General features: G+C 33.4%; 7 protein-coding genes across 13 annotated transcripts; 4 read left to right on the top strand and 3 right to left on the bottom strand.

The window, feature by feature from the left end:
• Window positions 1–19: 19 nt before the first annotated feature.
• LOC116433688 (uncharacterized) lies at window positions 20–3,696 on the top strand. The gene is made up of 12 exons (XM_031992047.2): window positions 20–147; window positions 474–576; window positions 648–771; window positions 844–1,051; window positions 1,152–1,395; window positions 1,460–1,571; window positions 1,645–1,811; window positions 1,874–1,989; window positions 2,069–2,291; window positions 2,368–2,692; window positions 2,774–3,073; window positions 3,148–3,696. Exons 3-12 carry the CDS (start codon window positions 672–674, stop codon window positions 3,267–3,269), a joined length of 1,917 nt encoding a protein of 638 aa, XP_031847907.1. The 5' UTR covers window positions 20–147; window positions 474–576; window positions 648–671; the 3' UTR covers window positions 3,270–3,696.
• On the bottom strand, window positions 3,548–6,054 carry LOC116433693 (glycerophosphodiester phosphodiesterase 1). Of its 3 annotated transcripts, none has more exons than XM_031992055.2 (6): window positions 5,951–6,054; window positions 5,015–5,598; window positions 4,579–4,754; window positions 4,302–4,503; window positions 3,999–4,228; window positions 3,548–3,889 (listed from the first exon to the last, which is right to left on the bottom strand). In XM_031992055.2, the coding sequence occupies exons 2-6, from the start codon at window positions 5,348–5,350 to the stop codon at window positions 3,748–3,750; spliced, it is 1,086 nt and encodes a 361-aa protein (XP_031847915.1). In that variant the 5' UTR covers window positions 5,351–5,598; window positions 5,951–6,054; the 3' UTR covers window positions 3,548–3,747. The 3 variants fall into 3 exon arrangements, with proteins under 3 accessions (XP_031847915.1, XP_031847914.1, XP_031847917.1); XM_031992054.2 differs by having other exon boundaries at window positions 5,810–6,007; XM_031992057.2 differs by having other exon boundaries at window positions 4,039–4,228; window positions 5,810–6,007.
• Window positions 6,022–10,593, top strand: LOC116433695 (UDP-glucose 4-epimerase-like). Of its 4 annotated transcripts, none has more exons than XM_076372820.1 (10): window positions 6,022–6,191; window positions 6,266–6,433; window positions 6,504–6,550; window positions 6,635–6,837; window positions 6,918–7,119; window positions 7,186–7,288; window positions 7,365–7,483; window positions 7,555–7,751; window positions 7,861–8,070; window positions 8,165–8,273. In XM_076372820.1, the coding sequence occupies exons 2-8, from the start codon at window positions 6,372–6,374 to the stop codon at window positions 7,722–7,724; spliced, it is 906 nt and encodes a 301-aa protein (XP_076228935.1). In that variant the 5' UTR covers window positions 6,022–6,191; window positions 6,266–6,371; the 3' UTR covers window positions 7,725–7,751; window positions 7,861–8,070; window positions 8,165–8,273. The 4 variants fall into 4 exon arrangements, with proteins under 4 accessions (XP_076228935.1, XP_076228934.1, XP_031847922.1 ...); XM_076372819.1 differs by having other exon boundaries at window positions 7,555–7,775; window positions 7,934–8,070; XM_031992062.2 differs by having other exon boundaries at window positions 7,555–8,070.
• Window positions 10,592–12,537, bottom strand: Mettl4 (Methyltransferase like 4). The gene is made up of 5 exons (XM_031992052.2): window positions 12,101–12,537; window positions 11,646–12,010; window positions 11,149–11,323; window positions 10,888–11,059; window positions 10,592–10,810 (listed from the first exon to the last, which is right to left on the bottom strand). The coding sequence occupies exons 1-5, from the start codon at window positions 12,353–12,355 to the stop codon at window positions 10,620–10,622; spliced, it is 1,158 nt and encodes a 385-aa protein (XP_031847912.1). The 5' UTR covers window positions 12,356–12,537; the 3' UTR covers window positions 10,592–10,619.
• A 152-nt stretch (window positions 12,538–12,689) lies between these two features.
• Window positions 12,690–14,783, top strand: LOC116433690 (lariat debranching enzyme). The gene is made up of 5 exons (XM_031992051.2): window positions 12,690–12,886; window positions 12,989–13,280; window positions 13,378–13,478; window positions 13,548–14,386; window positions 14,480–14,783. Exons 1-5 carry the CDS (start codon window positions 12,690–12,692, stop codon window positions 14,560–14,562), a joined length of 1,512 nt encoding a protein of 503 aa, XP_031847911.1. The 3' UTR covers window positions 14,563–14,783.
• A 42-nt stretch (window positions 14,784–14,825) lies between these two features.
• LOC116433697 (uncharacterized protein C16orf52 homolog A) lies at window positions 14,826–15,973 on the top strand. Of its 2 annotated transcripts, XM_031992066.2 has the most exons (4): window positions 14,826–14,964; window positions 15,034–15,182; window positions 15,331–15,543; window positions 15,624–15,973. In XM_031992066.2, exons 2-4 carry the CDS (start codon window positions 15,080–15,082, stop codon window positions 15,809–15,811), a joined length of 504 nt encoding a protein of 167 aa, XP_031847926.1. In that variant the 5' UTR covers window positions 14,826–14,964; window positions 15,034–15,079; the 3' UTR covers window positions 15,812–15,973. The 2 variants fall into 2 exon arrangements, with proteins under 2 accessions (XP_031847926.1, XP_031847925.1); XM_031992065.2 differs by having other exon boundaries at window positions 14,835–15,182; window positions 15,624–15,972.
• Window positions 15,974–16,031: 58 nt separating this feature from the next.
• Window positions 16,032–21,860, bottom strand: Usp10 (ubiquitin specific protease 10). Its single transcript, XM_031992046.2, has 9 exons — window positions 21,437–21,860; window positions 20,678–20,864; window positions 19,208–20,590; window positions 18,932–19,130; window positions 18,597–18,846; window positions 18,438–18,524; window positions 18,199–18,363; window positions 17,897–18,125; window positions 16,032–17,811 (listed from the first exon to the last, which is right to left on the bottom strand). The coding sequence occupies exons 1-9, from the start codon at window positions 21,452–21,454 to the stop codon at window positions 17,525–17,527; spliced, it is 2,805 nt and encodes a 934-aa protein (XP_031847906.1). The 5' UTR covers window positions 21,455–21,860; the 3' UTR covers window positions 16,032–17,524.
• Between the last annotated feature and the right edge of the window lie 4,782 nt (window positions 21,861–26,642).

The following is a 26,642-nucleotide window of genomic DNA, read 5'->3' as shown; positions in this document are numbered from 1 at the left end:
TTTTTTTTAATATTAAAAAAAACAATCGTTTAATGAAATTCAATTGTCCCTCTTTAGACTTCTTTGCCCGTGATTAACGTGTGACAACATTACTTTGTTTACATGAATCTCTATTTAAATTGTAAAATTACGTTGCGATGACAGAGAGTAAGATATTTATTATAATTTCTCACCTAAAAACTATAAAATCTTTAAGAGCACCAAAGTATACTTATAAGAATGTATGGAATTGCACGTTGCAGAGCATTGAAACATTTTATTCGCGCTTATTCTATATTAATTACAAAATGAAGAGCGAATGAATTACATACACAGAAGGCTTACAATTGTAAACCGCTTTGTACTTACGTTCATTTATTAATATAAAATATTTAAAACAATAGAAACTTAATCTTACATGCTTATGTAATTTTGAACGTTAATGAAAAACGTTAATAATATAATTGATACTGTTAATGCAAAATTTGTTTCAGATATTACAAAAATGTTTAATCGTGCGATTATTCTACTTCATTGTTATGTATCTATATTGAAAAGTTCTAAGAATTATATACATTTATAAATCATTCTGACAGTGTAAATATTTTTGAAACATAAATAATTAAATAAAATTATTTTATAAGTAATAAGCTTTCTATTTCTGCTAGGTTTGAATCTAAAAACATTGAAAAATGCAAAATATTATGCAATCTATAGAAGAATGCAATGCCATTCGATATGCATCCTACAGAGCTGCAGCAAAAATGCAAATTTTACACAAAGAGCTTAGTAGTAAGTTCAATCTTATAATAATTCTCATGGTATTGGCATTATCTCATATATATTGTAATTTTATTTTTATAGTGCAATACGTTCAATTGGAATTAATTGCTGGAATCTTTGAACGGCACAGACTTTCAATTACAGAAAATTGTGTGAATTTAGATCCAAGCGAAATTGAAGATGTTCTCTCTGATATCTATTTCGCAGCTTGTAAAGAAAATAATACTAATTTTGATGTTGATAATACAACAAAACTTGCACTGAATTATATTTTGACTACATTTGATAAGTATGTCATCTTAAATGTTGTGCATGTTACAGTTATTAATAAAACTCCAATATAACGACCATTCATATAACAACAATTAAAAATTTTTTAAATTTTGTAGACAATACACTAGGAGTGTTTCAGTATTTTCTGTGAAAGTTGCTTTAGTACTAATGAGCTCAGGAAGGTTACAAGAAAAATATGGCTATTTTTATCAACAATTAGCTGATCATAATGCATGCTTATCTAAAGCTAGCTTGCACACATTATTAACAAATATTTGTAAAATAACTGAAATGCTTGGAGAAAGTGCTGCTTATGGGTATCAAAGTATCCAATCACATATTGATAACTGTTTTTCAAAGGTATAACAGAATAAATCTTTTCAATATGTTTAATTTCTAGTTAATTGATTAAATTTCATGTTAGTCTCAAGGATGCCTTGGAGTCACTGAATCAGAATTCGCAGCATGGATTATACAAGAACCTCCTTTACTTATTTGGATTACAACATTTAATCGTATGAAGTCTGCAGAGCATAGTATGTATCATACTGTGATATAAAATAGGAGATCCTTGATTTTATGAAATTTACAAATATTTTCTTTATTCAGTTACCCATAATGTAAGGTGTTCTTCTTGTAAAGTAACACCCATTCAAGGACCACGTTATACGTGTTTAAAATGCACAGCATATCATCAATGTCAACAATGCTTTCTATATGGCAAAATGTCAGGAAAGCATAAATTAAAACATCCAGTTCGTGAGTTTTGCGCGAAGGTACGTTCATACTCTGTACTTTTTATATATGTATTTATTTTTTTGTATATAAATCTTTTCAGAGTTCAAATCGAGAAGTAACAAAGTTAATTATCGAGTTAATAAGGAATAAATTAAGACTGTGTTCTGCTAGATCAATTGAAATGAATGTAGAGGATCAAACACCACAAATAACAAGGTAGTTACATATAACGAAGATAAAACGGTAAACATACTTTTTCACATGCATCTCAATTCCTTTTTAATACTTGCTACAGTAATGAAACAAGACACATTGACAACGAATCGATAAGAAGTACAATAAGAAGACGAGTTTTAAATGATCCACAGAAGGAACTACAGAGTATAATAACTCACTTAGAAGAGGAAAATAAACAATTGCAAATTGAATTGCTTGATATACGGGGAACTAAAGCAGAGAGACTTCAACGACATAGAGCTACCATTGAATCACAGTTACAACGTTTAAAATTATTAAAAGTAAAATGGGTTTGATTAAACGTGCTTTTTAAAAATCATAACAATAAATCTGAAATATTTTTTAAACTATTTTTAGAAATATTTGTTCGCCGATAGAACTCACATGCCTCATATAATTAATTATATGCAGAGTACCCCAATGGTTCCTCCGTTATCGTCGCGACTAGCAGCTTTACCCATAAATTTTGAATTAAGTCCAATTATTCGCCAGGAAAATATAGAACAAACTTCAAATTCAAACGATACAGTTACACTGCAATCAAATAATTTTAATCCAACGCTATCTGGTGAATGTATCACTGAAGAAAGTAATGATATTGGTGCTGAGGAAGCTTCTACTAGCACTAACTTTGTTAATGCACTAGAACCAACTCATATAGAACTGAGTACATGGATTGGAGGTACAATATTATAACTTTTACTACATATAAATACAATTAGCTTTTAATGCTTTAATAACAATAAATATTTTTGATTGATAGGTACAAAAAGATCGGAAATAAATCCCACTGATAGTGGTTTTTCCCAATGGTTAGGTTCCAATGATTCTGGATCAAAAAAAGAAAAATATTCAATGAAAACAGTAACACCAAGTAGTGAAAATGAATCACCGTTAATTATTTCCGATTCCCTTATGGGTATTTACAGAGATAATACACCATCTTCCCTTCAGCGGCCCGATAAACATTCACAACATAGTAGTTTACAGAACATTCAGGGAGACTTAAATGATATACTTGATAGGTTGCAAAATATGGTCGCAGACGACTGTTTACTGGATGGTAAATTGTTATATTATAGCAGTACAAATTCTTTTTATTATACATAAACATTTTTGTAAAAATTACTGTTGCAGATTCTTATGTAGCTAGTGATAATTGTAAATTAAAACGTGCTACAACAGAAATGGAAGATTTATTAACGGGACTTATCCAAGGTATGGAATCCCGTAAAAGCAAACTTACTACTATTGTGTGACAAACTTTTAAATTACAACCAGTGTTCCATAATTCGAAAGTAAATATTTAAGAAATAAATATCTCCGTCCGTGAAATCATGCATTTCAAATGATACCCATCTACTGGTATGAATGTTAGTAAAATATTGAACACTTAGAAGATAGAAATAATATGCAATGGCAAAGATAAAAATAATTTTCCTTGTATTACAAAAGATGAAAGTATCATTATATACAAGTTCATAATTAATTTAAAAGTATTAGTCCTACCTTAATAAAAATTTGTGCGTGAATTTCATTCTCATTTTAGTATACATAATAAAAAGAAAAAAAAAAGAATATTACTTCTTTCTCAACAAAGTAAACACTGAATTTGTTATATAAAAAAATATATATAAATACAATTCATCGCTTCGATGAATAGACTAGATTATAGAAAACAATGATCTGTATGCCAATGGGATACACTCACTTACACTATGTAGAATATATGTGATATTACATGTCTTTTTCATGTAACAGTGTATCTGTTAAATATGTAATTTTAAGCAACCGCGAGAAGTGTAATTTCTCTGATGGTAGATTTACCGTCCATGCCATCACACGTACACCGCGATTATACCATTCTTGTACAATATGCCTAAAATAAATATTTGAAAAAATATTTTGATCTTCGTAACATTAATTGTAACGAAATATCATTTAATAATATAATTCTATAGAAATAGCATAAAAGCTTATGTACATACTGATTTATCGTATCTTTATGTAACAAAACAACTGAAACACCTGTAATATAGTACACAAAATGGTAAAGTGCCCATCCATAAACATGATCTAATAAGCAAGCTGCTACATGTTTAACTGGATTGGTATAACGTATTTGTCCTGGTTTATCAAAAGGTGAGTACGATATTCTTGAAAAATAATATGGTCTCCATGCTAAACTTGTGACAATTCTGGGTTCCCTTCTCCTAAGCTATAATGATAGAATCATTAGTACTCTATCTAATACTAATTATAATCATATACACTTTTTTATATCTGGTTACCATATATATGACAATAGGATTAAAACTGGATACAATTCCCATTTTAAATAATTTTGGATACTTTTTGTATGCATCTAAAATTGTTTGTACAATTTCCATTCTACTCTCTTTTACATCTATAATTACTCTTTGTTCATTATTTAAGCATGTCTCTAAGGCATGATCAAATAATGGAATTTTTTCACCTTCCATAAATTTATCCCTATAAATAATGAATCATATTTTAAAAAATGTTTTTCTTTATATATATTCTATAATAAAGTTATTAAGTAAGTACTTCAATGGATGATTATGGGTGATATCCAATTCCTTTAATTGATCCCATGTCATATCTTTAATGATCCCAGGTTTTCCAGTAACTCTGTCAATGGTTGGATCATGAAATACTATGGGTACATTATCCTTTGTAAGGTATAAATCAAGCTCAATTCCTTTGCAGCCTTTCTCTTTGCTCTACAAAATATATCACGATCATTGTTCTGTTTGCAATTCAATACACCAACAAATAATACTTTAATGTAGTAACTTTACTGTTAGTAACTACTATATTAGTATTCATATTTACATTATAAAACAATTAAGCAATTTTTGCTGTTATGAAGATACCTAGTATTCCAAACTAGATAACAAGAAATAAGTCAATTTGTTATTTCTGTGTCTAAAGTAATCTCTAAATATAAAAACAAAAACCATGATTATATGTAAGATTTTACATTACGAAAGGCTGTTAAGCTGTTCTCAGGGCAATCATATGCTCCACCACGATGAGCCACCACTCGCATGCAAAACTGCTCTCCATTACCATGATCCTTCGATACATTGTTATCTTTTTTCGGTAAAAGGGGATTCACTCCAAGCACTTCATGTTTTATCTGTAAATTTGGCTGTGGAATTCTGGCTACTTTTAATCCGATTGTAATAATGATAGTACCCCAAATAATCCATGGTACACAAAAATGATAAAAAACACTTATTAAAATACTCCAGATAGTTTGTAAAAGTATCCACAACAAAGCACTGCTTAAAATTAGTTCGACAAATCCATGCATCTTTTAAAGAAATCTTTAGACTTGTTAACTGTTTTTCCAGAAGAAGGACAAGAGTGTTATTGAGTCTATGCAAAGAGGGACACTGAACATAATATTTTTGTGCAACACTTTATATTACTTGGGTGTGTGATTCTGCACATTTTTGTAGACACTGTTTAAAGCTTGATAATCTATCTGTGTTTGATAACAGACTTTTGCAATTTTTACGTCTGCATTCAACACAATGACAACTGGATGCTTTTGTGTACCTGAAACAGTCAATTAACTTTTAATTACATACGTCGAAAATTTATTAAATATTATGCGTTAAGAATGACAGTATTGTATGCTGTATGAATTTCCTTCAATTATAAATTCTATTTTTCTATCAATTTGATTCCACTTTACAATGCAATTACGATAAGCAAACTGATGACAATTCATCAATTTAACCGGTTCAAAGTTCAACTAATATCTTACGTGTTTGTGACTGCAGATACTGTTATAATATATAACTTGATAAGTTAAAATTAACGTTAAATGATATTTATTAAATAAACACTGTTAATTATACTTTTGATAGTAAAGCGTAACACACGCGACGTATGACACAACACGTACACTAGTGCAACAGAGCCTCCTCACGTTACACAAGTATGAACTCAACTAAGCCTCAGACTTAAAACATCTTCCCCTACTTCCCTATCAAAGTACCGACGCAGACCGTTGCGCATAAAATACTGACATCATATTGTTAATAAAGTGTACACATCGTGTATTACTTACTTTTGTTTATATGATAAATAATGTTGAACACAAGAAATGAAGAATTATATTCATTGAACAACTAATTTAGCTCTATGTAAACAATCTAATCAATTAATATAACTCTGTATTTAGTTGGAATTATATGTATTAAAAAGCTATTCTTTGCAGCAAATGGAAATTTTATATCACTGTATAGTCAAACATGCAAACAGGAAGAAAAATTAAGAAGACTTGAATTAAAAGATTTAGAACAATATTATTAAATCAAAGACACATGATGGGTGATACATTAGATTTTTTGACAAAGTATCATAATATATCTAATAAATTAAAAAAGTAAATATTTCATTCTATGTTATACTTGCCATAGTTACAGTTTGATACAGAGTAAATAATTCTATTTTAGACGTTTCTTGAGAAAGCCAAATGTTGCTGAAGCAAGCGATCAGTTTGGTAAGTTAAGGATAATATTGCAATGTATGTTGATTGCAGATATTGAAGTGAAGTTATAATATAATATTATTAATTCCTTTCCAGGACTCTTGGCTGCAGAATGCGAACAAAAAGAATTATGGCAATATGCAGGTTTATGTTTATTAGCTGCAGCTAGGTGTCAAGGAACATTAGATAATATATCTTTTGAATTAAATTTTTTAATAAAAGCGGGTAGAGAATTTCTTGTGGCTAACAAAAAAGACAAAGATATAGGATGCTCTTCTATAGGACAAGAAAATACACAGGTTTATTATTATTCACATTTGAATATATAAGCAATGAGACAAATAAGTTCAAATATTGAATTTTTGATTACTTTTGTCAGGCTGCTATAAGTTGCTTTGGTCATGCTTTAGCACGCTGCCAGAGTCAATCTGGATTCAGTACCATGTCTGCTGGATTAGCTTTAGAATTGGCAATAGCTTTAGGTCCTACTCCAGCTGGTATACAACAGTTGCGTAAAGCTATTGATATTTTTCCAACAGTAAAAGCGATTAGCACATTGGTGTCTTACCACATTAAGCAAGGTAATTTTTTTTCTCCTTGACAAGCATAAGCAGAGGAGCCAATTAAAAGAAATATTATTTGTTTAGGGGATTATGTATCTGCTCTACAGATTCTTAATGAGTTTGTTGAATTCATTGAGATTTACATTAATACTGGAGCAAAAGGCAATTACAGTGTCATACTACATAGGTATTGAAATTAAAAGAAATGTGAAATCATAGGTGTAATACAAAATATAATGATTACTTTATTATTTTATGTACAGATGCGAAGTAACCAGAGTGCTATTGCTGCTTATACTTCAACCATCACCACAAAGACTTGCACCTTCTTTAGCCCAAGTTTTGGAGAAGTATGCATGGATAGAAGAAACATCAAACAATGGCAAGCAATTCTGTACCATTTTGTAATCATTTGTACACATTCTGATTGATAATTGGAAAACTGTATTACAGATCTGAATATGAGTGAAGATGAATTATTACTGTTACAATCTTTGGTATTAGCATCTCAATCGCATGATTACCAAGCACTGCTAGAATTGGAAGGAGAATTATGGCCCTATCTGGATGCAGAACAAAAGGAATTATTGCATAAATTAATTCAAGTATTAACAGCACAATGAATAAACAATGTTCAACTCTACACATAAGTAATAAAAAAGGAAAATAACTTTGTAAATACTTTAATAAACGCCCATAGCGTTTTGTATTCATAGAATTTTATATTTCTCTTTTATTTCTGAAATGATCCTAAAATAGATTTCTTGGATGAAATGCTTGTTGCCTAAGCTGAGTAGACTTTAATGAGTCAATCCCTGTACAAATCCTCTAGATGATGCAACCGGTAACTGTGTGGACTATCGTATGCGTGTGCCGTCATTCCTTCTATTCTCACCACGGAGAACGCAGGCGAACGGAGTGGCGGTATCTGTGTGAAAGGAAGGACTCGGTAGGATCGAAATATAAAGTGTGCGTACATCCACAATGATCCGTATGATGGTATTGTGGAAGAGGGGATGCCTCGCGTTCCACGAATATACTAAACTCTGCTTTCCTATGACAGAAGACGAAGCAAGTGGTCGAGACGTAGTCAGTGATTACGCGGTCGCGTCCTCGAATCCTTCTGTATTAACTCGACATATTCGTTATTCTGTTATCTTGTGTTATCGAGGTAAAAATTTATTATATATATATAACGGAAAGAAAAGATTCTTCATATATATTCATAAATACATATTATAAAATAAATATCTCTTTATATCAATTACTACATTTATACACAAAAGGCATTAAAAGTTATTTTTTTTTATAAAAGATAATCAAACATCGCCTTAGAGTAGATGGAAACTTAAGAGCGTTTGAATGCGCCAAAGACGATAGGCTTTGAGTACCGTTAAATATACAGGTGCAATAGTCAAACTTAAATTTTTTCTTTCTCTACGAAATGCCGATATTGAGTATTTTTATTACAGTTTTGCTTTATTCAATCTCTTTCTTATATATCTTATTATTTCCGTTCGCACGGTGCGAAGTTTTGTAAATTATTACGTTACAAGTTAAAAATGTTGCTCAATTAAGGTAGCCTTGACTTAAAATGGTAACTTGATCCGTGTATATTAATTGTATTAAAACGCCTAAAGGGATAATAATCGTCTGCAGGTATGATGAATATAGTACTTTACCACGTGTATTAACGACCTTGAACTCCGCATAGTTCAATACAGGTGAACGTCCGAAGCACCTGTGCTTTTCGTGTAACGCAGACAACTGTATTTGCAAACTATTCGCACAGATTCTTCGCTCTAGGAAACTACTGCAATAAAGTGAATAGAAACTGTACAGAATCATAATATTTCGACTTTTTTTACTTTGATTTTAGAATGAGCACAGATTGGAAAACCATTTTCGTGACCGGCGGTGCCGGTTACATCGGTAGCCATTGTATCGTCGAACTTTTGGAAAATGGGTACGATGTTGTGGCGATAGATAATTTTGCCAACAGCGTAACAGAGGGTTGCGGCGATTCAGCAGCTCTCAAAAGAGTCGAGCAAATAACGGGGAAGAAGGTCACCTTCTACAATTGCGATCTCATCGATCGAGATAAACTTGAAACGGTTTTTAATAAGGTACCGAATAGCAACGGGAATAATTCGTGATTTTTACAGTAATATTTAAACGGTGAAATCTTCTCTTTTTGCAATCGATATTGAGATATTTTACATTTCAGCACAAAATAGATTGTGTGATCCATTTTGCGGCCATAAAAGCGGTTGGTGAATCGATGCAAGTTCCTCTTCACTACTACCGAAATAATATTATCGGTGCTATCAATTTACTAGAGGTAAAATTTAACCGAACAAGCTTTTAACTCGTCGTAGGTGTTATTTTTATAATAAGTGAAATAACATTTGAATGTTCGTTCTCATTAGGTAATGAAAGCTGCTGGATGTTTTCAATTAGTTTTTAGCAGTTCTTGTACCGTATACGGAGAATCGAACGAACTTCCAATTACGGAGGAACATCCGACCGGTAACATTACAAACGTATACGGTAGAACAAAGTATTTTATTGAAGAGATGCTTAAAGATATATCGAGAGCTGAGAAGGTATGTGTAAACTCGTTACCTTTGTCGGAAACTTGAAAGATTTATTGATTAAGAAATCTTTGTAAGCAAGATGTCTATGATGGATTTTTGTTCAACAGAATTGGAATATTATATCTCTAAGGTACTTCAATCCGGTAGGTGCTCATCCCAGTGGCTTAATTGGAGAGGATCCTACAAAACCATTTACGAATTTAATGCCATATATTGCTCAAGTAGCCTTGAGGCATAAACCCGAAATCGTTATTTTTGGAGGCGATTATCCTACGAAAGATGGCACAGGTAAGATCGAATTGTTTTAATATTTTTTAAACGATACGTCGTAAAAAAGGGAGTAATATAAATCTTCGTATTTCTTCATAGGTATACGTGATTACATTCACGTAATGGATTTGGCAAACGGTCATGTGGCGGCTTTAAATGCATTACACAAACGGCACTTGAGGCTAAAAATTTATAATTTAGGTACCGGCAAGGGTGTGTCTGTGCTTGAATTAATTAAAACATTCGAGACCGTCACAGGAACAACAGTACCATATATTATAAAAGATAGAAGAGATGGCGATATAGTGTCAATGTATGCTAATACAGACTTAGCAGAGAAAGAATTAGGATGGAAGACCAAATATAACGTCGAAAAGATGTGTATGTCGATTAATATACATATATATAAATGTACTATATGTATTTAAGAATTTTCTAAGGATATTTTTGTCAAATAGGTGAAGATTTTTGGAGGTGGCAAACGAAGAATCCGCATGGCTACCGTACTATAGTTAAAAATGGTGTTAGCGAGCATGTAAATGGCACTTCATAATAATATAATTCGATTATTCTTGAAGCATAATTAATTTATGATAATAATAAAAAAAAAGTAATAGCACTGAAATATTTATTATATTCCTATATTTTATTTTACGTAGTTAATTTATTTACATCTGTTTTACTATTGGTTTGAACTTCTTGTGTTTCCTCTATAACTGTATAGAGTGACAAATGCTGAAATTTTAGAACTTCAAGACCCCAACTTGTCCAATTAGGAAGCAAATATCTTGCAAATATTTCTAAACACTTTGGTTCATTTGGAAGATACTCTTTCATAACTTCTACAATTTCAAGTAATATATTTATGCAATCTTAATACTGGAATCATTCCATAGAAATCAGCATAAGTGGTATTTACCTGTAAGCGGCGGTTTGTGAGAATGTACCGCACTTGGAACACTTATTATTAATTTCCCATCAGGAATGTTTATTTCATTGTGTTTTAATACAGATCCCAACACTAGTAATTCATAAGGCTGCTTGCCAAGTGTTGAATTAAAATTGCATATTGTATTTCCCGCTTGAGTGACCTAATGTGTACATTAAGTCAAATGGTAATTAAAATTCAGCAAACCATATCTTTTAGCAATCTGTGAATATTAAGTAATTCTATGCTTACTTTGATCCAATACCACTTTGCTTTAAATGTTATACCCCAAGATGGAAATATATTGTTAAAAATACTATTCAGATGACTAGGAGCATTTGTGCACCATATTGCCACAAGCCCATTTGAACACAATAATTTTCCAATTGGTATTTTGGCTAGCTCCTCATTGTACATCATTTTGTAACTGTATTAACATAAAAATATAAGACTCACTTTGTATAATCTATAGTATGCACTTACAGTAAATTGCTGTTAGCAATATTTTACAAAAAATAATTTCAAATAATCAAAAGAAAATTATAGCAATTCTAAAATATATCAACATTGTTTTGATATTGTTTAACAATATTCTTATGTTGAAAAGTTTCATCTAAAATCTTATTTACCCATATGCTTGAAAAACTGAGAACAAGGAAAACTTATACTATTATCAAAGTCCTTATTCTCATTAAATTGTTCAGAAAGTTTGTTTTTTTACTGGCTTATACTGAACCATACTAGATCACCTAGCTTCCAGGTATTTGGTCTTTTTCCTTCTTATAGACTTGTTCCACCAAGGAGGATCCAACAATATAAAATCGTATTGATTGCTTAGCTCCAATTTCTTAGCAATATCTTTCACATCATAACAATAAAAGTTACATTTCTTTGGAAATGCATATTTCTTTTCTTTTGCTCCCGATATAATAGCTATATCCGCATCATTGCAACCATAAAAATATTCTTCTTCTGCAGAAAATGTGTCCTGATAAAACTTCTGTGATACCAAGCGCGCAGCTTCATTATTATTCGGTATTACATTACAAGCAAATAAGCCTTCTGTTTTTGCAGATGACATTATTTGATTAAATGCTTGTTTGACATAATTAATCTAGGAAGTACATAGTAATAAAAATTGCGATTGTACCTTTGACTAAAAAGTTGTCAAATTTGTTTATATCTAATAAATCTATTTGCATACCTCTTTCAGATCATCTTCTGGCAGAAGTCTTGATCTCTTTCTTTTTCTACTCTTATTTTGTAACGGGTTTTCTTCGTCTCGATCAAATTGAGTAGTCTGATTTTGTCGCAAATATTGAGAATTGATTTCAAATAAAGTCTCATTGAAAATTAACTTGCATAGCGTATTACAATCTTTCACATTTTTATATATATCATTAAGATACTGCAAATGGGATATTATCCATCCTTCTTCTGTACTAAAACTTATGCTCATAATTAGCTTCAATATATTAGATTAATCATTAAGAACAATCATTTGTATTTAATTTGCACAATCGTTAAAATTTGACCTCTCTTTCACATGCACATCCTATGTGAATGTTCCGATTGTAAGATCCTTATATCGGCTTAAGTGATTTCACTGCACGACCGTTGTTATAGCAACGATCTTATTGGTGTAGGTTAAAAAAATGGCGGTTGTGTCAGAAAGTTGTTAGGTTAGAATAGTTGATTACATTATATGTTTTTCTTGGCATTTTAGTAATTAGACAAATAGCTGGAAATAGTTATTCGTGTTATCAATTATAAAATTACCCATAAAAGTAAAAATGAGGATTGCTGTAGAAGGATGCGCCCATGGCGAATTAGATATTATTTATGAGACTATCCAAGAAATGGAAAAAGCTGATAGAAAGAAAATAGATTTACTCATTTGTTGTGGAGATTTCCAATCCACGAGAAATTTGAGTGATCTGAATTGCATGGCTGTACCTGATAAATATAAGAGCATGTGTACCTTTTATAAGTAAGTGATTGGTTTAAATTTATTTATATTGGAGTTTCATGACTACATTCTTAAGAAGCCTTTCTTTTTTATAATGTAAATTAATTGCTCGATATTTTACAGATATTATTCTGGGGAAAAAGTTGCTCCTGTGTTAACAATTTTTATTGGAGGCAATCATGAAGCATCAAATTATCTCCAAGAATTACCATACGGTGGATGGGTAGCACCTAATATCTATTACCTTGGATATGCTGGTGTTGTAACGATAGGCAATATTAGAATTGCTGGTTTATCAGGCATTTATAAAAATCAGCACTTAATGCAAGGGCATTATGAAAAGCCTCCATATAGTGAAAATACCATTAGGAGTGTATATCATATTAGGAATTTAGAAATATTTAGATTGAAACAGGTATTCTACAGTCCAAATCTTTAGTTTAAATATTTTACATAGATTCAAATGTTTTTTAAACATTTCTTCCTTGACCTGTTGTTAAATTTTTTTATAGCTTAGTGGCAATATTGATATTTTTTTATCTCATGATTGGCCAGCAGGGATAACCAAGTATGGAGATGAGAATAGTCTATTAAGAGGAAAACCATTCTTCAAGTAAATCAATAAAGAACTTTTAGCATATATATTATTTGTTACAAGAGGTTTCAATATTTTTTATTTCAGAAATGATATTGAGAATAATATGCTTGGTAGTCCACCAAGTATGGAACTCTTAGAGTATCATTATCCAGCTTATTGGTTCTCTGCACATTTACATTGTAAATTTGCAGCTCTTGTTCCTGAAAAACAAGGAGCAAGGGTAACTAAATTTTTAGCCCTTGATAAGTGTCTTCCAAAAAGAAAGTTTCTTCAAATTCTTGAATTGGAACATGAACAAAGTTTACCACTAAAATTACATTATGATTTAGAATGGTTGACAATTTTATATTTAACCAATCATTTATTAAGTGTGAAAAGTGGTATTCATTACATGCCTGGACAGTATGGTAATAACAGATGGATATTTACACCAACTGTGGAGGAGAAGGAAAACGTTTTGAAGAGATTTAATTTTAATTTAGAAATTCCATTAAATTTCACACAGTCAACAAAGCCATATGATCCCAACGTTTCGGATGTTTCAATTGAAGCACCAAAATTATTAATAAATAATCAAACTACATTGTTCTGCAACACTTTAGGGATTGATGATCCGTTTGTTTTGTTGCAATTAATGAGCAATACAAAGGAATTTAAATCAAATGGATCATTAATAGACACATCTTATGAACAAGTGCCAGGTTCTATTGATAATTCTGTTTCATTTGAGGAAGATAATGTTTTAAACTCTACTTTTGATGGTAGTATAACTGGGGATTCTTTTAATCGGACATCACCATTAAATTTATCTCCTAAAAGTAATAGTGAAGAACAAGATTTACCAATAAGTAATAGTAAAGAAACTGTAGATGAAAGTTTAAATAATTTAACTTCAACAGTCAAATTAGACTGTTCTGATGACAGTGAGTAATCTTGTGATTACAAATACCAAAACACCATTTATTACACTATATATGCTATTAGATATGCAATAAAATTTAATTTTCATATTTCAGGTCACAATCATTTTATACAGATTGAACCAAATTGTAAAAAATTTAAACGGCGGAATTATGCTATTTATTCCAATACACTTTAAATGTGATTTAATTCTTTATTGAAAAGAAGGACTGGAATGTCTTATTCCTAATTACAGCATTGTTGTATATAAAGGAATTTAATGAATCATGTAAAAAATTATTGTGTACATAAAAATGACATTTATTTCTTTTAGAAAATTATTTTCTAACGGCACAGAAAAATGCGAAAAATGCTATTATATATTTGTTTTTTATTGAATAAACAAAAATGATTATCGAATTCTTTGTTTTTATTTATATTGCGTAATCATACGCTACTGGCATTTACTACCATTATTGTTGACTGCAGTAATCAAGTCTCGAGCTTTAAGGTTAGGAAATTGTATACACTGTGCTGTGTTACATTCATACATTGATGGTTAAATAAAGAAATAAAAAATATATTTTCTGTGTTAATAATGGTAATAAATTGAGAAAAGCATAACGCTTTTGTAATAATTCTTATTGATTTCATACAACTATCTATGCAGATACGTGTTTGTTAAGACAATACAAACTTAGTATTATTAATGCAAAATGGATAAACTGACACTTATTTCGGGAACATTATTTTTGGCTGCAAATGTATTTGCAATTATCAGTCTTGCTATGCCTGACTGGATTATTACAGATGTTGGTGGTAAGTAATCGTACAGCATATATTATTTTAATTGTTAAACTGTAATGATTATATAGTTTTCCTATAATATTGTTTATATTATGAAAAAATTACAATTACATATGTTTTTTTTTCAATCTGTAGATATTAAATTTTGTATTTTTGACAGGAGATACAAGATTAGGATTAATGAGGTCATGCATGACATTATACAACAGACCCCAAGTTTGTTATAATCCAGATTTGCAGCTAGAATGGTTGATGGCTCGTGTTTGCATTTTACTTGGTTGCGTTTTAATAACAGGAACAATAATTTTATTAGCTAGATCCCATTGGGATCGTGATATTATTCCTTATGCAAGATGGGTGGGATTCACAGCTAGTAAGTATATACAATATGTTCAATTATTTTTCAAGTGTGCAAGGTATTTGTCAATTACTAAATGTGTGATTATGTTTTAGTGGTGTTATTCTGCCTAGCAGCAGTTATATTTCCAATGGGCTTCCACATAGTTGAAATTGGTGGACAACCGTATCAATTACCAAATTCTCATCAAGTCGGCAATTCTTACATTCTTTTTGTTTTAGCTTTGTGGATTACTGTCATCTCAGAATTGTTTGCAGGCAAAGTTTGTCTACCACATTTCTAGCATTTTTCATTTTTTAAGTGCATTTTTTATACATGTTTAATTTTAGTAGGATTTATAATATTTATTTGAATTGTACATTTATTATTAATCATTATGCATCCTAAACAATTGTAAATAAATAGATGATAGGAACACCATAAGGTTTGTCATGTGTTGTTTATTCATAGGAAGATCCTATTTAGTTATATAATAAATTATGTAAATAATAAACAAATTTCCATAACATATATACATACTTTTATTAGTTTCTATAAACTGTAGATATATATTTACAATTCCACAGGAAGTAAATGAAAATTATTACTTTGTATTTTGACGCATAAATTACAACTGTAAAATTTTACTTAAAACATATCTTATCTACATTATCTGGTGAATAACATGTAAATATTGTATATAAGATGTTTCGCAATGGAATTCTATAACTTTGCTGCTTTATTAAATTACTACATTCGCGTATAAATATTATTTTATTTAAATTATAAGTTTTTTAAAGTAGTTCAAAATGGAGAAAAAGAAACAGTAAAGTTACAAAATCATACTTGCAATGACCCAAAGCAATTAATAGTTTTTCTGTGTAAAACCAATTCCAATTCAATAAGTATTAATTCTCCTAATTTACCACACATTCTAATAGTAAGAATCTTGACATAATTTAAGCATTTTTATAATATAAATAACATAATACAATCAATTATTTGTTAATTTGTTAATAGTATAAATTCAATTTAATAGTTAAATTTGTTACAAAAAAATAGAAAACATACTTTTACATGAGTTAAGATGTAAAAAAAAGGCAATATATGAATGAGTACATTTTTTTTTCTTTTGCTTTTCTTCCCTTTTTTTCAAAAATTTAATAATTGAAGATGCAAATCTAACGTATACAATGTAGATTTGTACACGAATTCGGTATTGTTTATACAATCTCCCTTACTACCGATGTCAGTATTCCATCTTACCAATTATTTCTTTTTCTAGAAAAATGTTTTTTACTAATTTCCAGACGAAAATAACACTGAAATAAAATAATACTGGAAGCAGAGAAACACAACATTTGAATAGAGTTTCAGCAAGTAAAAAATCATTAAATTAGTATATAATGAAATGAAGAAATTATTGGCAAGTTGGAATATATATTTATAAGTGCGCAGGAAGGTTATATACAAAAATAACTTAAGGCTTAAAATGTCCTTTTCTCAGATATATATAAAATTTGCATTTCATAGAAATTTTGTCCTTAAAGTAGAAAAACTTTTATCTATATTTTTGTCTCCTTTTCTACAAAGTTATGTATATTTTCTCTCACATATTATATACTCACAATCAGATAAGAAAGATATGTACAAGAGATCTCGACATTTAATATTTTTATAAAATGTAATGTGTAAGCGCTTAATTATGTAACTTCAATAGAACTATGAGTGCCAAAATCAAAACTCTTATTTAACTTCAACTTTAACTGTCTTTTTATTTTGTGTACCAAGAAAACTATGCATAAACCTTGTAACAACAATCTTAGTACAAATATTAGATGGAAGTACAGCATGTTAAAAGGAAATAGCTTTTTGTTTCTCATGATATTGGATAATAAACACTCTCTGTATTTAGGTATAAATATCAACAAGAACCACAAAACTGTAAAAGCCATTCTTTCAAATTGCCTCTTTAGACTTAAAATACAGTTTCACCTACACGTTTAATGTTTTCTGTCTAACGTGCTTTACCACTATTTGACTGATTATTTCCGATAGTATCGCATCTTCGATAATATAATAAATATGGAACTCTGGGAGGAGTTGGCTTTAATACATTACCCTCTGAAACACCTTTTAATGAACTATCGTCATACCTGACCCAACCACCGTATCCAACATGAAAGGCATCCGTTACATAATGACCTTTTGTCGCTTCTTTTCCATCGTGATAAGTAACAGCAAACAGTTTATAATGTTTTTGTTTTGGATTCAATTTTTTCATAGCATTTGGCGATAGGAATTCTGTAACAAAATGGTATGGATTTGATATCATCTAATTTATCTTATTGTCATCTTATTTAACGATAACAACAATAAGTTTACTTACTACTATCTAATTTCAGGTCCACTGGAAACTCTACGCTTTTTAGAATTTTTGAACATCCATCAAGTTTGTAGTCGAACCACTTTAAATGTAATATAAGAATGACTGGCAATTCTTCTAAAGTAACTTGCTTCCAGGCTTCTATTTGTTGTTTTGTTTTACTACATGTTATTCCTTCTAATTGGTCTTTTCCAACAAGAATTTCGAGCGCGCTTTTCACGGATACAGCTTTCTAAACAAAATGAATCAATTGTTCAATAAATGACTGTATAAGAATACAACAAAAATTGCTTAAAAAAGAATACCTCGATATCAAGTTGTAATGTAAAAAAAGGCTGGACGTTATCTGTTGGTTGTTCTCCTGCTCGTGATACCCTCGATCTTAATTGTCCGCGGAATATATCAGATAATGGTGTTCTACCGAATTCGGTGCATCGTGTAATAGATCCTTTATTTTTTGGGCCCATAACCTGAAGCAGCATAAGATTAATATTTTCCTTTGCATTCAGAAGTTAATTTATGTGTAAAAGGAAAGGCATTTTACCTTCCATTCTTCTTCTCCATTATTATAGTTTATATTAGTTTCAACACTAGTCATTACGTTTTGGTCGTTATTCGCTAATTTAATAAGCTGAAATAAATAATGGCTGGTTATTTCAGTTTTAGAGTTAAGTTACGATTAAAATGAATAACGTGTTCATACTTCAAGCATTTCATCATTGATACCATTCAGAAGGCACGAAAGGAACTCTTCTGCATCTTCTTGGCGCCCTTCCACAGAAAATACACCCGCAGCTGACGTGTTTTTTAACATTGTATATACATAAGAAGGTTCAAAGGCCACTCCACTCTGTATATCTACTACTGTGTCTTCCCCTCGTTTGTTCACCCTATCTTTTCTAGCCAATCGTGCACCATCCGATAAAGGTGTAAATTCATGTACAAATTTGATCCTATATTATAAAAATTATAGAGTTAAATAAAACTGTATGGTAGTTTAAAACAACAATGATATGTCTGACCAGAAGCTTTGCTTACATATTATCGATAAGTGGAGTGGAAGACATTTTACTGGGATTTTTAGAATGCGGTAGAGCCATTAAAAGATTATAAAAAGGTGGACAAGCTAGCAAAGCTTGTAATATACTATTAATGTAACAGTAATTGCTACGATTTGTTAATCCTCGAGGTAATAAACTTACAGTTTGTTTATCCATTTGATAATTTAATAAAAATTCTGAAAGAATATGTTCAAATGAATAAGTCACATTTAACAGTGTGTACTTTTGTTTGCTCCAATTGAACAATACTTACCTCCCATCCGATAGGAAATAGGATCATTGTATCGATTTTGCAATGATTCTGCTTGTATGTTCTTATTTTCATTTACTACGTTTTGTGAACTGGATGGTACGGCATCATTTACAAAACCTGATGTACTTGTACGTTGATCTTTTTCTGATTGTGACGGTACTTTGGTAATTACATTACTTTCTGTAATTGGACTAGCGGGTAAAGGATTAATGCGCGCCATAGGTTTGTAATTCGAGACAGTTGATTGTGCATCTGCATTTCCCTTTTTCAAAACACTCGCCCAAGATATACTAGATGCACCTGAGGATGATGTAGCGGGAACAGCTACTGGAGTGTTGGTAGTAACAGAAGAATTATTTGGTGTTTTACTAACAACTTCATCCGGTCCGCTCTTTATAGAAGTATCCTCCTTTTGTGCTTCACTTTCACCTTTAGATACTGGTTTCGACAGTGTTTTAACAACAGTAGTTTTAATACTAGAAACAGTTTCATTCTTATATTCTTTATCAGTTTCTCCATTTTGTTTCACTTCAATGCTACTATTAATATTCACGCATGGCACATCATTTTTCTCAGCTCCATTACAATTTTCATTCACAGTTGACACAATATTATGCTCTATTTTCACATTTACAGGAGGTACTTTTCCATTTGCATTGGCATTTTTCCTGGTGGCAGTATTGTCATCCACATTGTCATTGCATTGTTCAACTTTACTGTTATTTACAGTTATTACTGTAGTAACTATATTGGTCTGCGAGGAGTTATCCTCCTCGTTTATTTGATGAAAAGGTTGTTTAGCAGGCGTATAGACATTTTGCATTTGTTTCTCATGTGATTTTGTAGTCTGTATTTTTGTACAGTCTTGAGCAGGTTGAGAAAGCATAGGTGTTGCTTGTCGAATGCATCTCATATTATTAGAAGGATGATGATATGGAGGATATCCATATGTAGGTTGTGCATGTGGATGTGTATTTGTGTGCGTATGAAGATTCGGCTGATATATTGCTAATGGAGGATAATGAACGTGACCAGAGAATTGCTGTTGTTGAGTTTGATCAGGATACATAACTACAAAAGATAGTTGTGGATGAAATTGTCCTTGTTCTCCCATATATCCAGGCTGTATTTCATTTGCAGGATTCATTCCACGATTGAAATTATCTCTCCTTATACCTCTCCCTCTGTTATTTCTTCTATTGTTTTCTCTGTTACAATTAACATCGTGGATCTCACCACCAAGATTATATCCAGGATGAGAATAAGTAATTGCAGGCATAAATGGTTGTATATGAGCATCTGTTGGAACAGGATATATAGGTGGACCCTGCCACTCATTGCACATTATTTGTTGCGTATATGAAGGAGGTGGTGGTGGTATTGCTAGATAAAAGATATTGTTTATGTATTAATTACTCAGATTAGAGGCTAATATATACATATAATTGTCAGTTTATACAATGTAATTACCATTGTGATACCACTGATTTTGTAACTGTGGAATTTCTGTTATAGAAGCATTGATATCATTATTAGTTTCAACCGTATCCCATGGCAATTTTAAGGCATCAGTAGTGACATTAGATTTCAGGATACTAAGTAAATGATTCTTGTCATTTTCATTTAAATCATGTAAATCCAAAAATTGAAAATCAAGCTGAAACATACAATGAAATGTAAAATGAAAATGAATTAAATTGAAGAGAACAATCCCTCATGATGAGAACAACACATGTGCAGAACTGTTATTATAAAATCTATTTAAATCACAAAGATGTAAATCATATATAATGAATACATAGAATTCATAAATAATTTTAGGTCAATCAATAAATACTCAGCAGTGCTATTTTATGACTATTTTTTTCTTTCAAACTGAGTATATACTGTTATTCTATAATTATTCTTGAGAAAGCTTCTGAATACAAAATCCGACTAGATATTAATATTAATATAAATTAATACAAACTAACAACTGCTTATACAACAACTTGAAAATGTTGATTACAAAGAAATGTACTTTTTCCATGCTTATGTAACACGTTATATTATTTACACTTAAACAAAGTATTTCGTCGGGCGCGCACTGTTCTATAATCAACGATACTTTCAATTTTAACATGTAACCATAAGTCTAACCTCAAATCTTATGGTGCACAGTACGACTGTCGAAAATAGTTACAAATTCTTCTAACTTACTTGTTAATTATGTATGAAAGAATATCGTACCTCATTTCGAATATCCATGGTTAAATCCAAGCGCGGTGTAAAACATTAGAAACAATACCAGCAGAGAGACATGAGGCTCCGGTGATTTGTGTTGGCGATAAAAAGGGTAGACGTTGATGTTAACGCTAATGTTACTTTTTGTTCTCGTGAAAATTACGTAAAAAACGTGTCCGACAATGAAAATACAATATTCGTATTGTCTTTGCGTAACGATAAAATGGAAGAGGGGAGCGCGGACTATTAACAAATTACACAATATGAACGATCATATTTCGGCAGTTGTGTGTAGTTAAAATGGGCCAAGCACGTTGCTCCACTGCTGGTTTCTTCTCTTCCCGAGATTGGCGTCGCCACTATCATTACTGCTGCTTTGCAGGGATATCCATTGAAACTAATTTTTCCCGCTCTCCCGTTCTATATAGCCGTTTTCCTACTGTTCAATCCCCCTTAACCGACAAACACCAGCAAATCCATCATTTCCATTCTATTCCATATTTTAATTTTCATTGAAGCGGAATCGATCGTTCAATTAATCTTATTCATCACAGCCTACGTGTTCATCAGTGTCTCTGGTAGTTACAATTTGTTCTACTTACAGCAACGACCAAAAAATAAACAAATCATTTACTGGTAAGAAATCTACAATATTTCCTGTATATTTTCAGCTAATAAGAATATTTCTACAAATCTACGTAGATACAAAATTCGTTCGAATCCGTCACGATGAAATTTTACGCCATATCTATAACCGCTCTCATGAGATCAAGTGAACGTCTAACGTTAAAACTTCGACAAGCGAGTCACGCGTGAAATTACACGAAGGAATGATTTGAATATTTATTTATCCTTAAGCGATTCGTGATATTTAACGTAACGTTTCTGGTTCACAGATCAGACCGCCAAGAAAAGCAATAAAGTACATTGTCGTGTCCGCGAGGAGGCTAGCTTAGTCGCTTTTCTTCCAGAACAGTGAATATCACCCTCGGCAGTCGAGAGGACGGCCGACACTTTGAGAAGATCGTACCGTACCCTCGAAGATATAAAGCTCCCGGTATGAAGCCTCGTGGCTTGAGGTCTTGCCTCTAATCTCCAAGCACATGCATTATGTATTGGCTGACCCGATACACTATCTGTTTGACCATGTTCCCACGTTGAAAACTGCTCTCTTTTTCTACTTATTCAACTGTAAGACAGTTGCGCAACGCACGTCTCGAAAGGTACAAATACAACATTTACTGATAATATCAAAAAAAGAGAAGAGCCTCGTATTGTTCTTTCTCTCGAATTAACGAGGAATTTCAAATTGCAGGTAATCGTCGCTTGCTTCTTTACCGGCCGAGACTGTAACGCCTGTAGGTAGGCAACCGAGCTTGCGTCCAGCGTTGCATGGTGGCCACACTTACCTTTTCCATGAACCCGTTTCCATCATTCTGTTGTTTCAACTGTTTGGCATGCTGTTTAAATCGTTTCACTTGAACTTATAATTATTTAACTTAAATTAACATAGGTTTTCTTTTATTTGGTCAAAGATTTGTACACTTAACTTATAATTTATATTTATACTTAAAAATAGTATAGCGTCTCAAAGGATTCCTCGGATGAGTGGATTATATTAAAGAATTCTATAGTAAAATGAACTTTTTGTTGCTAGTTCGATGAAAAAGTTCTATTATCCGGTCTGTTCGTCGCTCGATATACGACGGGCGACGCTAAAAATCTCGTTGGTCGTGAGTGCACGACGTGTTTCCCTTCATGGCCTAGATACGAAACGCTTTTATACGTCATTTACGATATTTATGTTATGCACCGTCGCCAGCAATGTACGACCTTACGTTTAGTTTATATCCCGCCGCCACGAGGTGCGAGTAAAAAATAGCAACACTTTTTTTTTATTGCACGATCGTATCGGCGGCTTGCGGCACGCATCGAATACTGCGTTACGAAGTAATACGACTGCGGAGGAATGCTATAAAACCAGCGTACGGGCAGTTTCAAAACGCGAGACGCGATTCTGACGGAGAATCGGATCTCCTTCCGACGAACGTACAGCGAACCTCGCTTCCGTTTGTCTATTCTTACGAACACGCGACGCTTTTCGACCCACGACCGAGTATTTCCCCGCGCGTTCGTTTAATTCTCGAAAAATCCAGTCTCCGTTCCCCTCGATGCGTGTTTTGCAACATTCTGTACCGTCACGCGTGCGTGCATGCGTGTCGCGGAAAGCGCACGCAACTCATGGATTAACATTGCCGCAGCTCTCCGGCGGTTTGCGCTTTATTAAGTCTTTACCGAGTTTTTAGCGGTTCATCGATCTTGCTCCACCGTTTCCCCGGGGTTTAACGCTAGGTTTATGGATATTTACTGTACACTTCGCTATATGCTCCTAGAGAAAAACTTCGTTCGTTTCGATCTTGGCAATCGCGGGTGCGCGAATGAGCAGTCGGAACACGTGTGCGTGAAATTGACGCGCTCCGTGAACCCGGCGAACGCGATGGAAATCCGCCGGAGAATCGTGAATCCTCGGACCTTTGAACCGCGAGGTGACGTTTAGAAACTGGCAGTAGAGAGTCCAAGTATCGATGACGATCTTCGTACTTTTCAGGCGGAGGCAGGAGCAGAACTCGGCGGGGTTAAGGCCGCGCCGAATGACAAATAAATATGCTAATGGGGTGCGTTCGGGGAACCTCAAATGCCGCGCGTCTTAACGCTCGCGCCGAAAGAAGAAAGTTAAACGAAGTTGCCCGAGGTAAGCATGTCCGGGCCGTTACGAAGGGAAACGCCGCGAACAGGAGGAAAAAGAGGGACCAGCCTGTGGGGCGGAACGCGGGGGAGGCTCGAGGAAGACGGGACGGCCGGAGTTCTCTTAAATAATAGAAAATTCAGAGGAAGTTGATAAGCCGGGCCCGCGTTCAAACTTTTCACTCGGCGCCATCCATTTCTTATTATAATGAATGCATATCGGCTTAGCCCGAGCTGGAAAGCTACGGCCGTAAGAACCCTTTCGCAGTTTTTGCGGTGCCCGATCCCTGCCCCGCGTTGCAATACCATCGATTCAAATGCCGCGACGTGTTCGCGGAATAACAAACAACCGGGCAGCGTTTTTACCACCGCGACTTTTAATTCTTACGTGGAATCGTCTGAGCTTTATTCCCCGCCGATGGGAGTAAACTGTACTATTGTAACTGCAGAGTTCACTGTTGGAGATGTGACTTTAAGACGATTGATTCGATATTAATATTAGAATTACCGCACCAGCGCAAATCGCTTTCGATTCGTTTGTTTAATTATTGATATCCTAACAGCAATATTCGAAATGATCTTGGAGATAGATAGTTCCATTGGAATACTATAAATTATGTTTAATAATCCAAATTATGTTTCCGATTTCTTCTTTAACCCTTTGCACTCCAGAAGGTTTTCACCGGAAATACTCAATATTTTCTAACGAGGTACAGACATTTTCTATTTTCTTTCAATATTTCGTACATTGATGCATTATACAAAGTTTAATATTAAATAAGTTTACAGTTTTGCTGTGTCAAATCATTGACTCAGAGGCGTCTCTGGAGCGCAAAGGGTTAATTATTGGAAAGAGAGGGAAGCTTACCTTAAAGATTCCCAAATAAGCTGACGTGGCAATGGGCGAACTGAAATATAAGTCGGTGTAAATCTCAATGACCGTAATGTCGGAACTTCTACGAAAAGATAGAGGAAAGGTAGTTGTAACGTCGTAGGAAATCGCCGTGAGATTAATGCCGATTGCTCGCCGATGGATCTAATAGATCGGATTTCAACGGCGAGGAGGGTCGGCCGGACACATTTTTCCTCCATCCATCGAGACGAAGTCACCGGTTAGGGTGGCGGTCCTCGGCGAGTTTAATTCGAAATGTCAGTGGCAGATTGCGTTCGGCGAACCACATGTTGCCAGGCCGACTTCTCGCGATATCGTGCCTCACACCCACGCGCACGTCGAACCACACCGCGCGGCATATTTCGGCGATTATTATTACCGCGGGCAGCGTGTCTTGCGGCGTGACGGTTTCACCCATACACGCGCACGTATAGGTACCGCACACACGCGCGCCGGTTCGCCATTTTCGTTCGCCGGATCGATCGCGCGTATTTCCCGTAAAATCGTTTGCCGTTCGATCGTTCAACCGTGCGGCCGATCTCGATGCCACGCCAGAACTGACTCGAACCGGATCGCCATTACGATTCACCGAACAGAAAAAAAGCGTCGTTCGGAGGAGCAGGGATTGGACGAAATAATGGAAACGTTGCTTAGAATATTTCAAGAGTTTCTGCGTGGAAAATGGTATAACATCCAGTGAAAAGTTATTCGGAAGTTGAACTGCGTTGAGAGTATCAACTTTGCACTGGAGTTTCTAAGTAGTTTGATTTGATAATGTCTTATATATATTATTAACCCTTTGATCGCCATTACTTCGACACAGCAAAATGGTGAAGTTCGATATTTGATATTAAACTTTATACAATGCTTCGATCTGTGTTCCTCAATTTATGTGCGACTTCCCGTCAAGCCAGTTCGAAAGAATGTCGTCGGTATCTCATCAGAAAATGTTGAGTATTTCCAATGAAAAACCCGCGGAGTGCAAGGGGTTAAACTATGCTTCCTCATAACTCCGAGATCACACTCGCACGTTTGGAATACCGAGTTGCAAACAAATGGTTCAATCATTCGAACGGCAAGAAATCGGTGCATAGTTTCCTTCCTTTACTATTTAAGAGTTCAACATCTAATTCAGCAGAATCCGCGGAAAATCTTGTATACCTTAAACAATCTTTCGCAAAGTTGAACCACTAGACTATATCAACCAAGTATTAGACACAAGTGGATACAATTTTCTAAAGACAACGCAAAATCGCTCGAATGCACTGGTTGTCTCCTTCCTGCCTCAACCCCCGTATTTCCGAAGAGGGACAGCGCGGCACCCATGGCGCGCGCGGGGGGACGGTAAGGGAAATTATGCCGGAAAGTTTCTACGCGGCAGCGAAGCCTAAACCGGGGTTGCTTTATTAACAGGCGCGCGGGGGCTAATAAAATCCGCGGAGACAAATGGCCTCGGGTCCCGTTAAATCATCGCGAAAAACGTCGGCGATTTAATAAGCAATTTCATGGAAATTCTTGCGGATCGTTAGCGTAACGACACTCTCGATATAATTTGCTGCCTACTTTCCGCTAAAC

Source organism: Nomia melanderi, chromosome 12, assembly GCF_051020985.1.
Source record: "Nomia melanderi isolate GNS246 chromosome 12, iyNomMela1, whole genome shotgun sequence".
NCBI lineage: Eukaryota > Metazoa > Arthropoda > Insecta > Hymenoptera > Halictidae > Nomia > Nomia melanderi.
The sequence above is the reverse complement of the archived record's forward strand: the minus strand, read 5'-3'. Positions and strand labels throughout refer to the sequence as shown.

Excerpts from the sequence above, each read along its gene's own strand:
- LOC116433695 (XM_031992053.2), top strand. The coding sequence starts at position 8,982 with ATGAGCACAGATTGGAAAACCATTTTCGTGACCGGCGGTGCCGGTTAC. Across the intron at positions 9,228-9,328 it reads TTGAAACGGTTTTTAATAAG|CACAAAATAGATTGTGTGAT; the intron begins GTACCGAATAGC and ends TTTACATTTCAG. Across the intron at positions 9,987-10,067 it reads TCCTACGAAAGATGGCACAG|GTATACGTGATTACATTCAC; the intron begins GTAAGATCGAAT and ends ATTTCTTCATAG.
- Mettl4 (XM_031992052.2), bottom strand. The coding sequence starts at position 12,355 with ATGAGCATAAGTTTTAGTACAGAAGAAGGATGGATAATATCCCATTTG. Across the intron at positions 11,324-11,645 it reads ACCAAATACCTGGAAGCTAG|TTACAAAATGATGTACAATG; the intron begins GTGATCTAGTAT and ends ATGTTAATACAG. Across the intron at positions 10,811-10,887 it reads TCACAAACCGCCGCTTACAG|AAGTTATGAAAGAGTATCTT; the intron begins GTAAATACCACT and ends TTGAAATTGTAG.
- Usp10 (XM_031992046.2), bottom strand. Across the intron at positions 18,847-18,931 it reads ACTCCACTTATCGATAATAT|GATCAAATTTGTACATGAAT; the intron begins GTAAGCAAAGCT and ends TTTATAATATAG. Across the intron at positions 18,364-18,437 it reads ATGGAGAAGAAGAATGGAAG|GTTATGGGCCCAAAAAATAA; the intron begins GTAAAATGCCTT and ends ATGCTGCTTCAG.
- LOC116433697 (XM_031992066.2), top strand. The coding sequence starts at position 15,080 with ATGGATAAACTGACACTTATTTCGGGAACATTATTTTTGGCTGCAAAT. Across the intron at positions 15,183-15,330 it reads GATTATTACAGATGTTGGTG|GAGATACAAGATTAGGATTA; the intron begins GTAAGTAATCGT and ends TATTTTTGACAG. Across the intron at positions 15,544-15,623 it reads ATGGGTGGGATTCACAGCTA|TGGTGTTATTCTGCCTAGCA; the intron begins GTAAGTATATAC and ends ATTATGTTTTAG.
- LOC116433690 (XM_031992051.2), top strand. The coding sequence starts at position 12,690 with ATGAGGATTGCTGTAGAAGGATGCGCCCATGGCGAATTAGATATTATT. Across the intron at positions 12,887-12,988 it reads AGCATGTGTACCTTTTATAA|ATATTATTCTGGGGAAAAAG; the intron begins GTAAGTGATTGG and ends GATATTTTACAG. Across the intron at positions 13,479-13,547 it reads AGAGGAAAACCATTCTTCAA|AAATGATATTGAGAATAATA; the intron begins GTAAATCAATAA and ends TTTTTATTTCAG.
- LOC116433688 (XM_031992047.2), top strand. The coding sequence starts at position 672 with ATGCAAAATATTATGCAATCTATAGAAGAATGCAATGCCATTCGATAT. Across the intron at positions 2,292-2,367 it reads AACGTTTAAAATTATTAAAA|AAATATTTGTTCGCCGATAG; the intron begins GTAAAATGGGTT and ends AACTATTTTTAG. Across the intron at positions 2,693-2,773 it reads ACTGAGTACATGGATTGGAG|GTACAAAAAGATCGGAAATA; the intron begins GTACAATATTAT and ends TTTGATTGATAG.
- LOC116433693 (XM_031992055.2), bottom strand. The coding sequence starts at position 5,350 with ATGCATGGATTTGTCGAACTAATTTTAAGCAGTGCTTTGTTGTGGATA. Across the intron at positions 4,504-4,578 it reads ACCCATAATCATCCATTGAA|GGATAAATTTATGGAAGGTG; the intron begins GTACTTACTTAA and ends CATTATTTATAG. Across the intron at positions 3,890-3,998 it reads CATAAAGATACGATAAATCA|GCATATTGTACAAGAATGGT; the intron begins GTATGTACATAA and ends TATTTATTTTAG.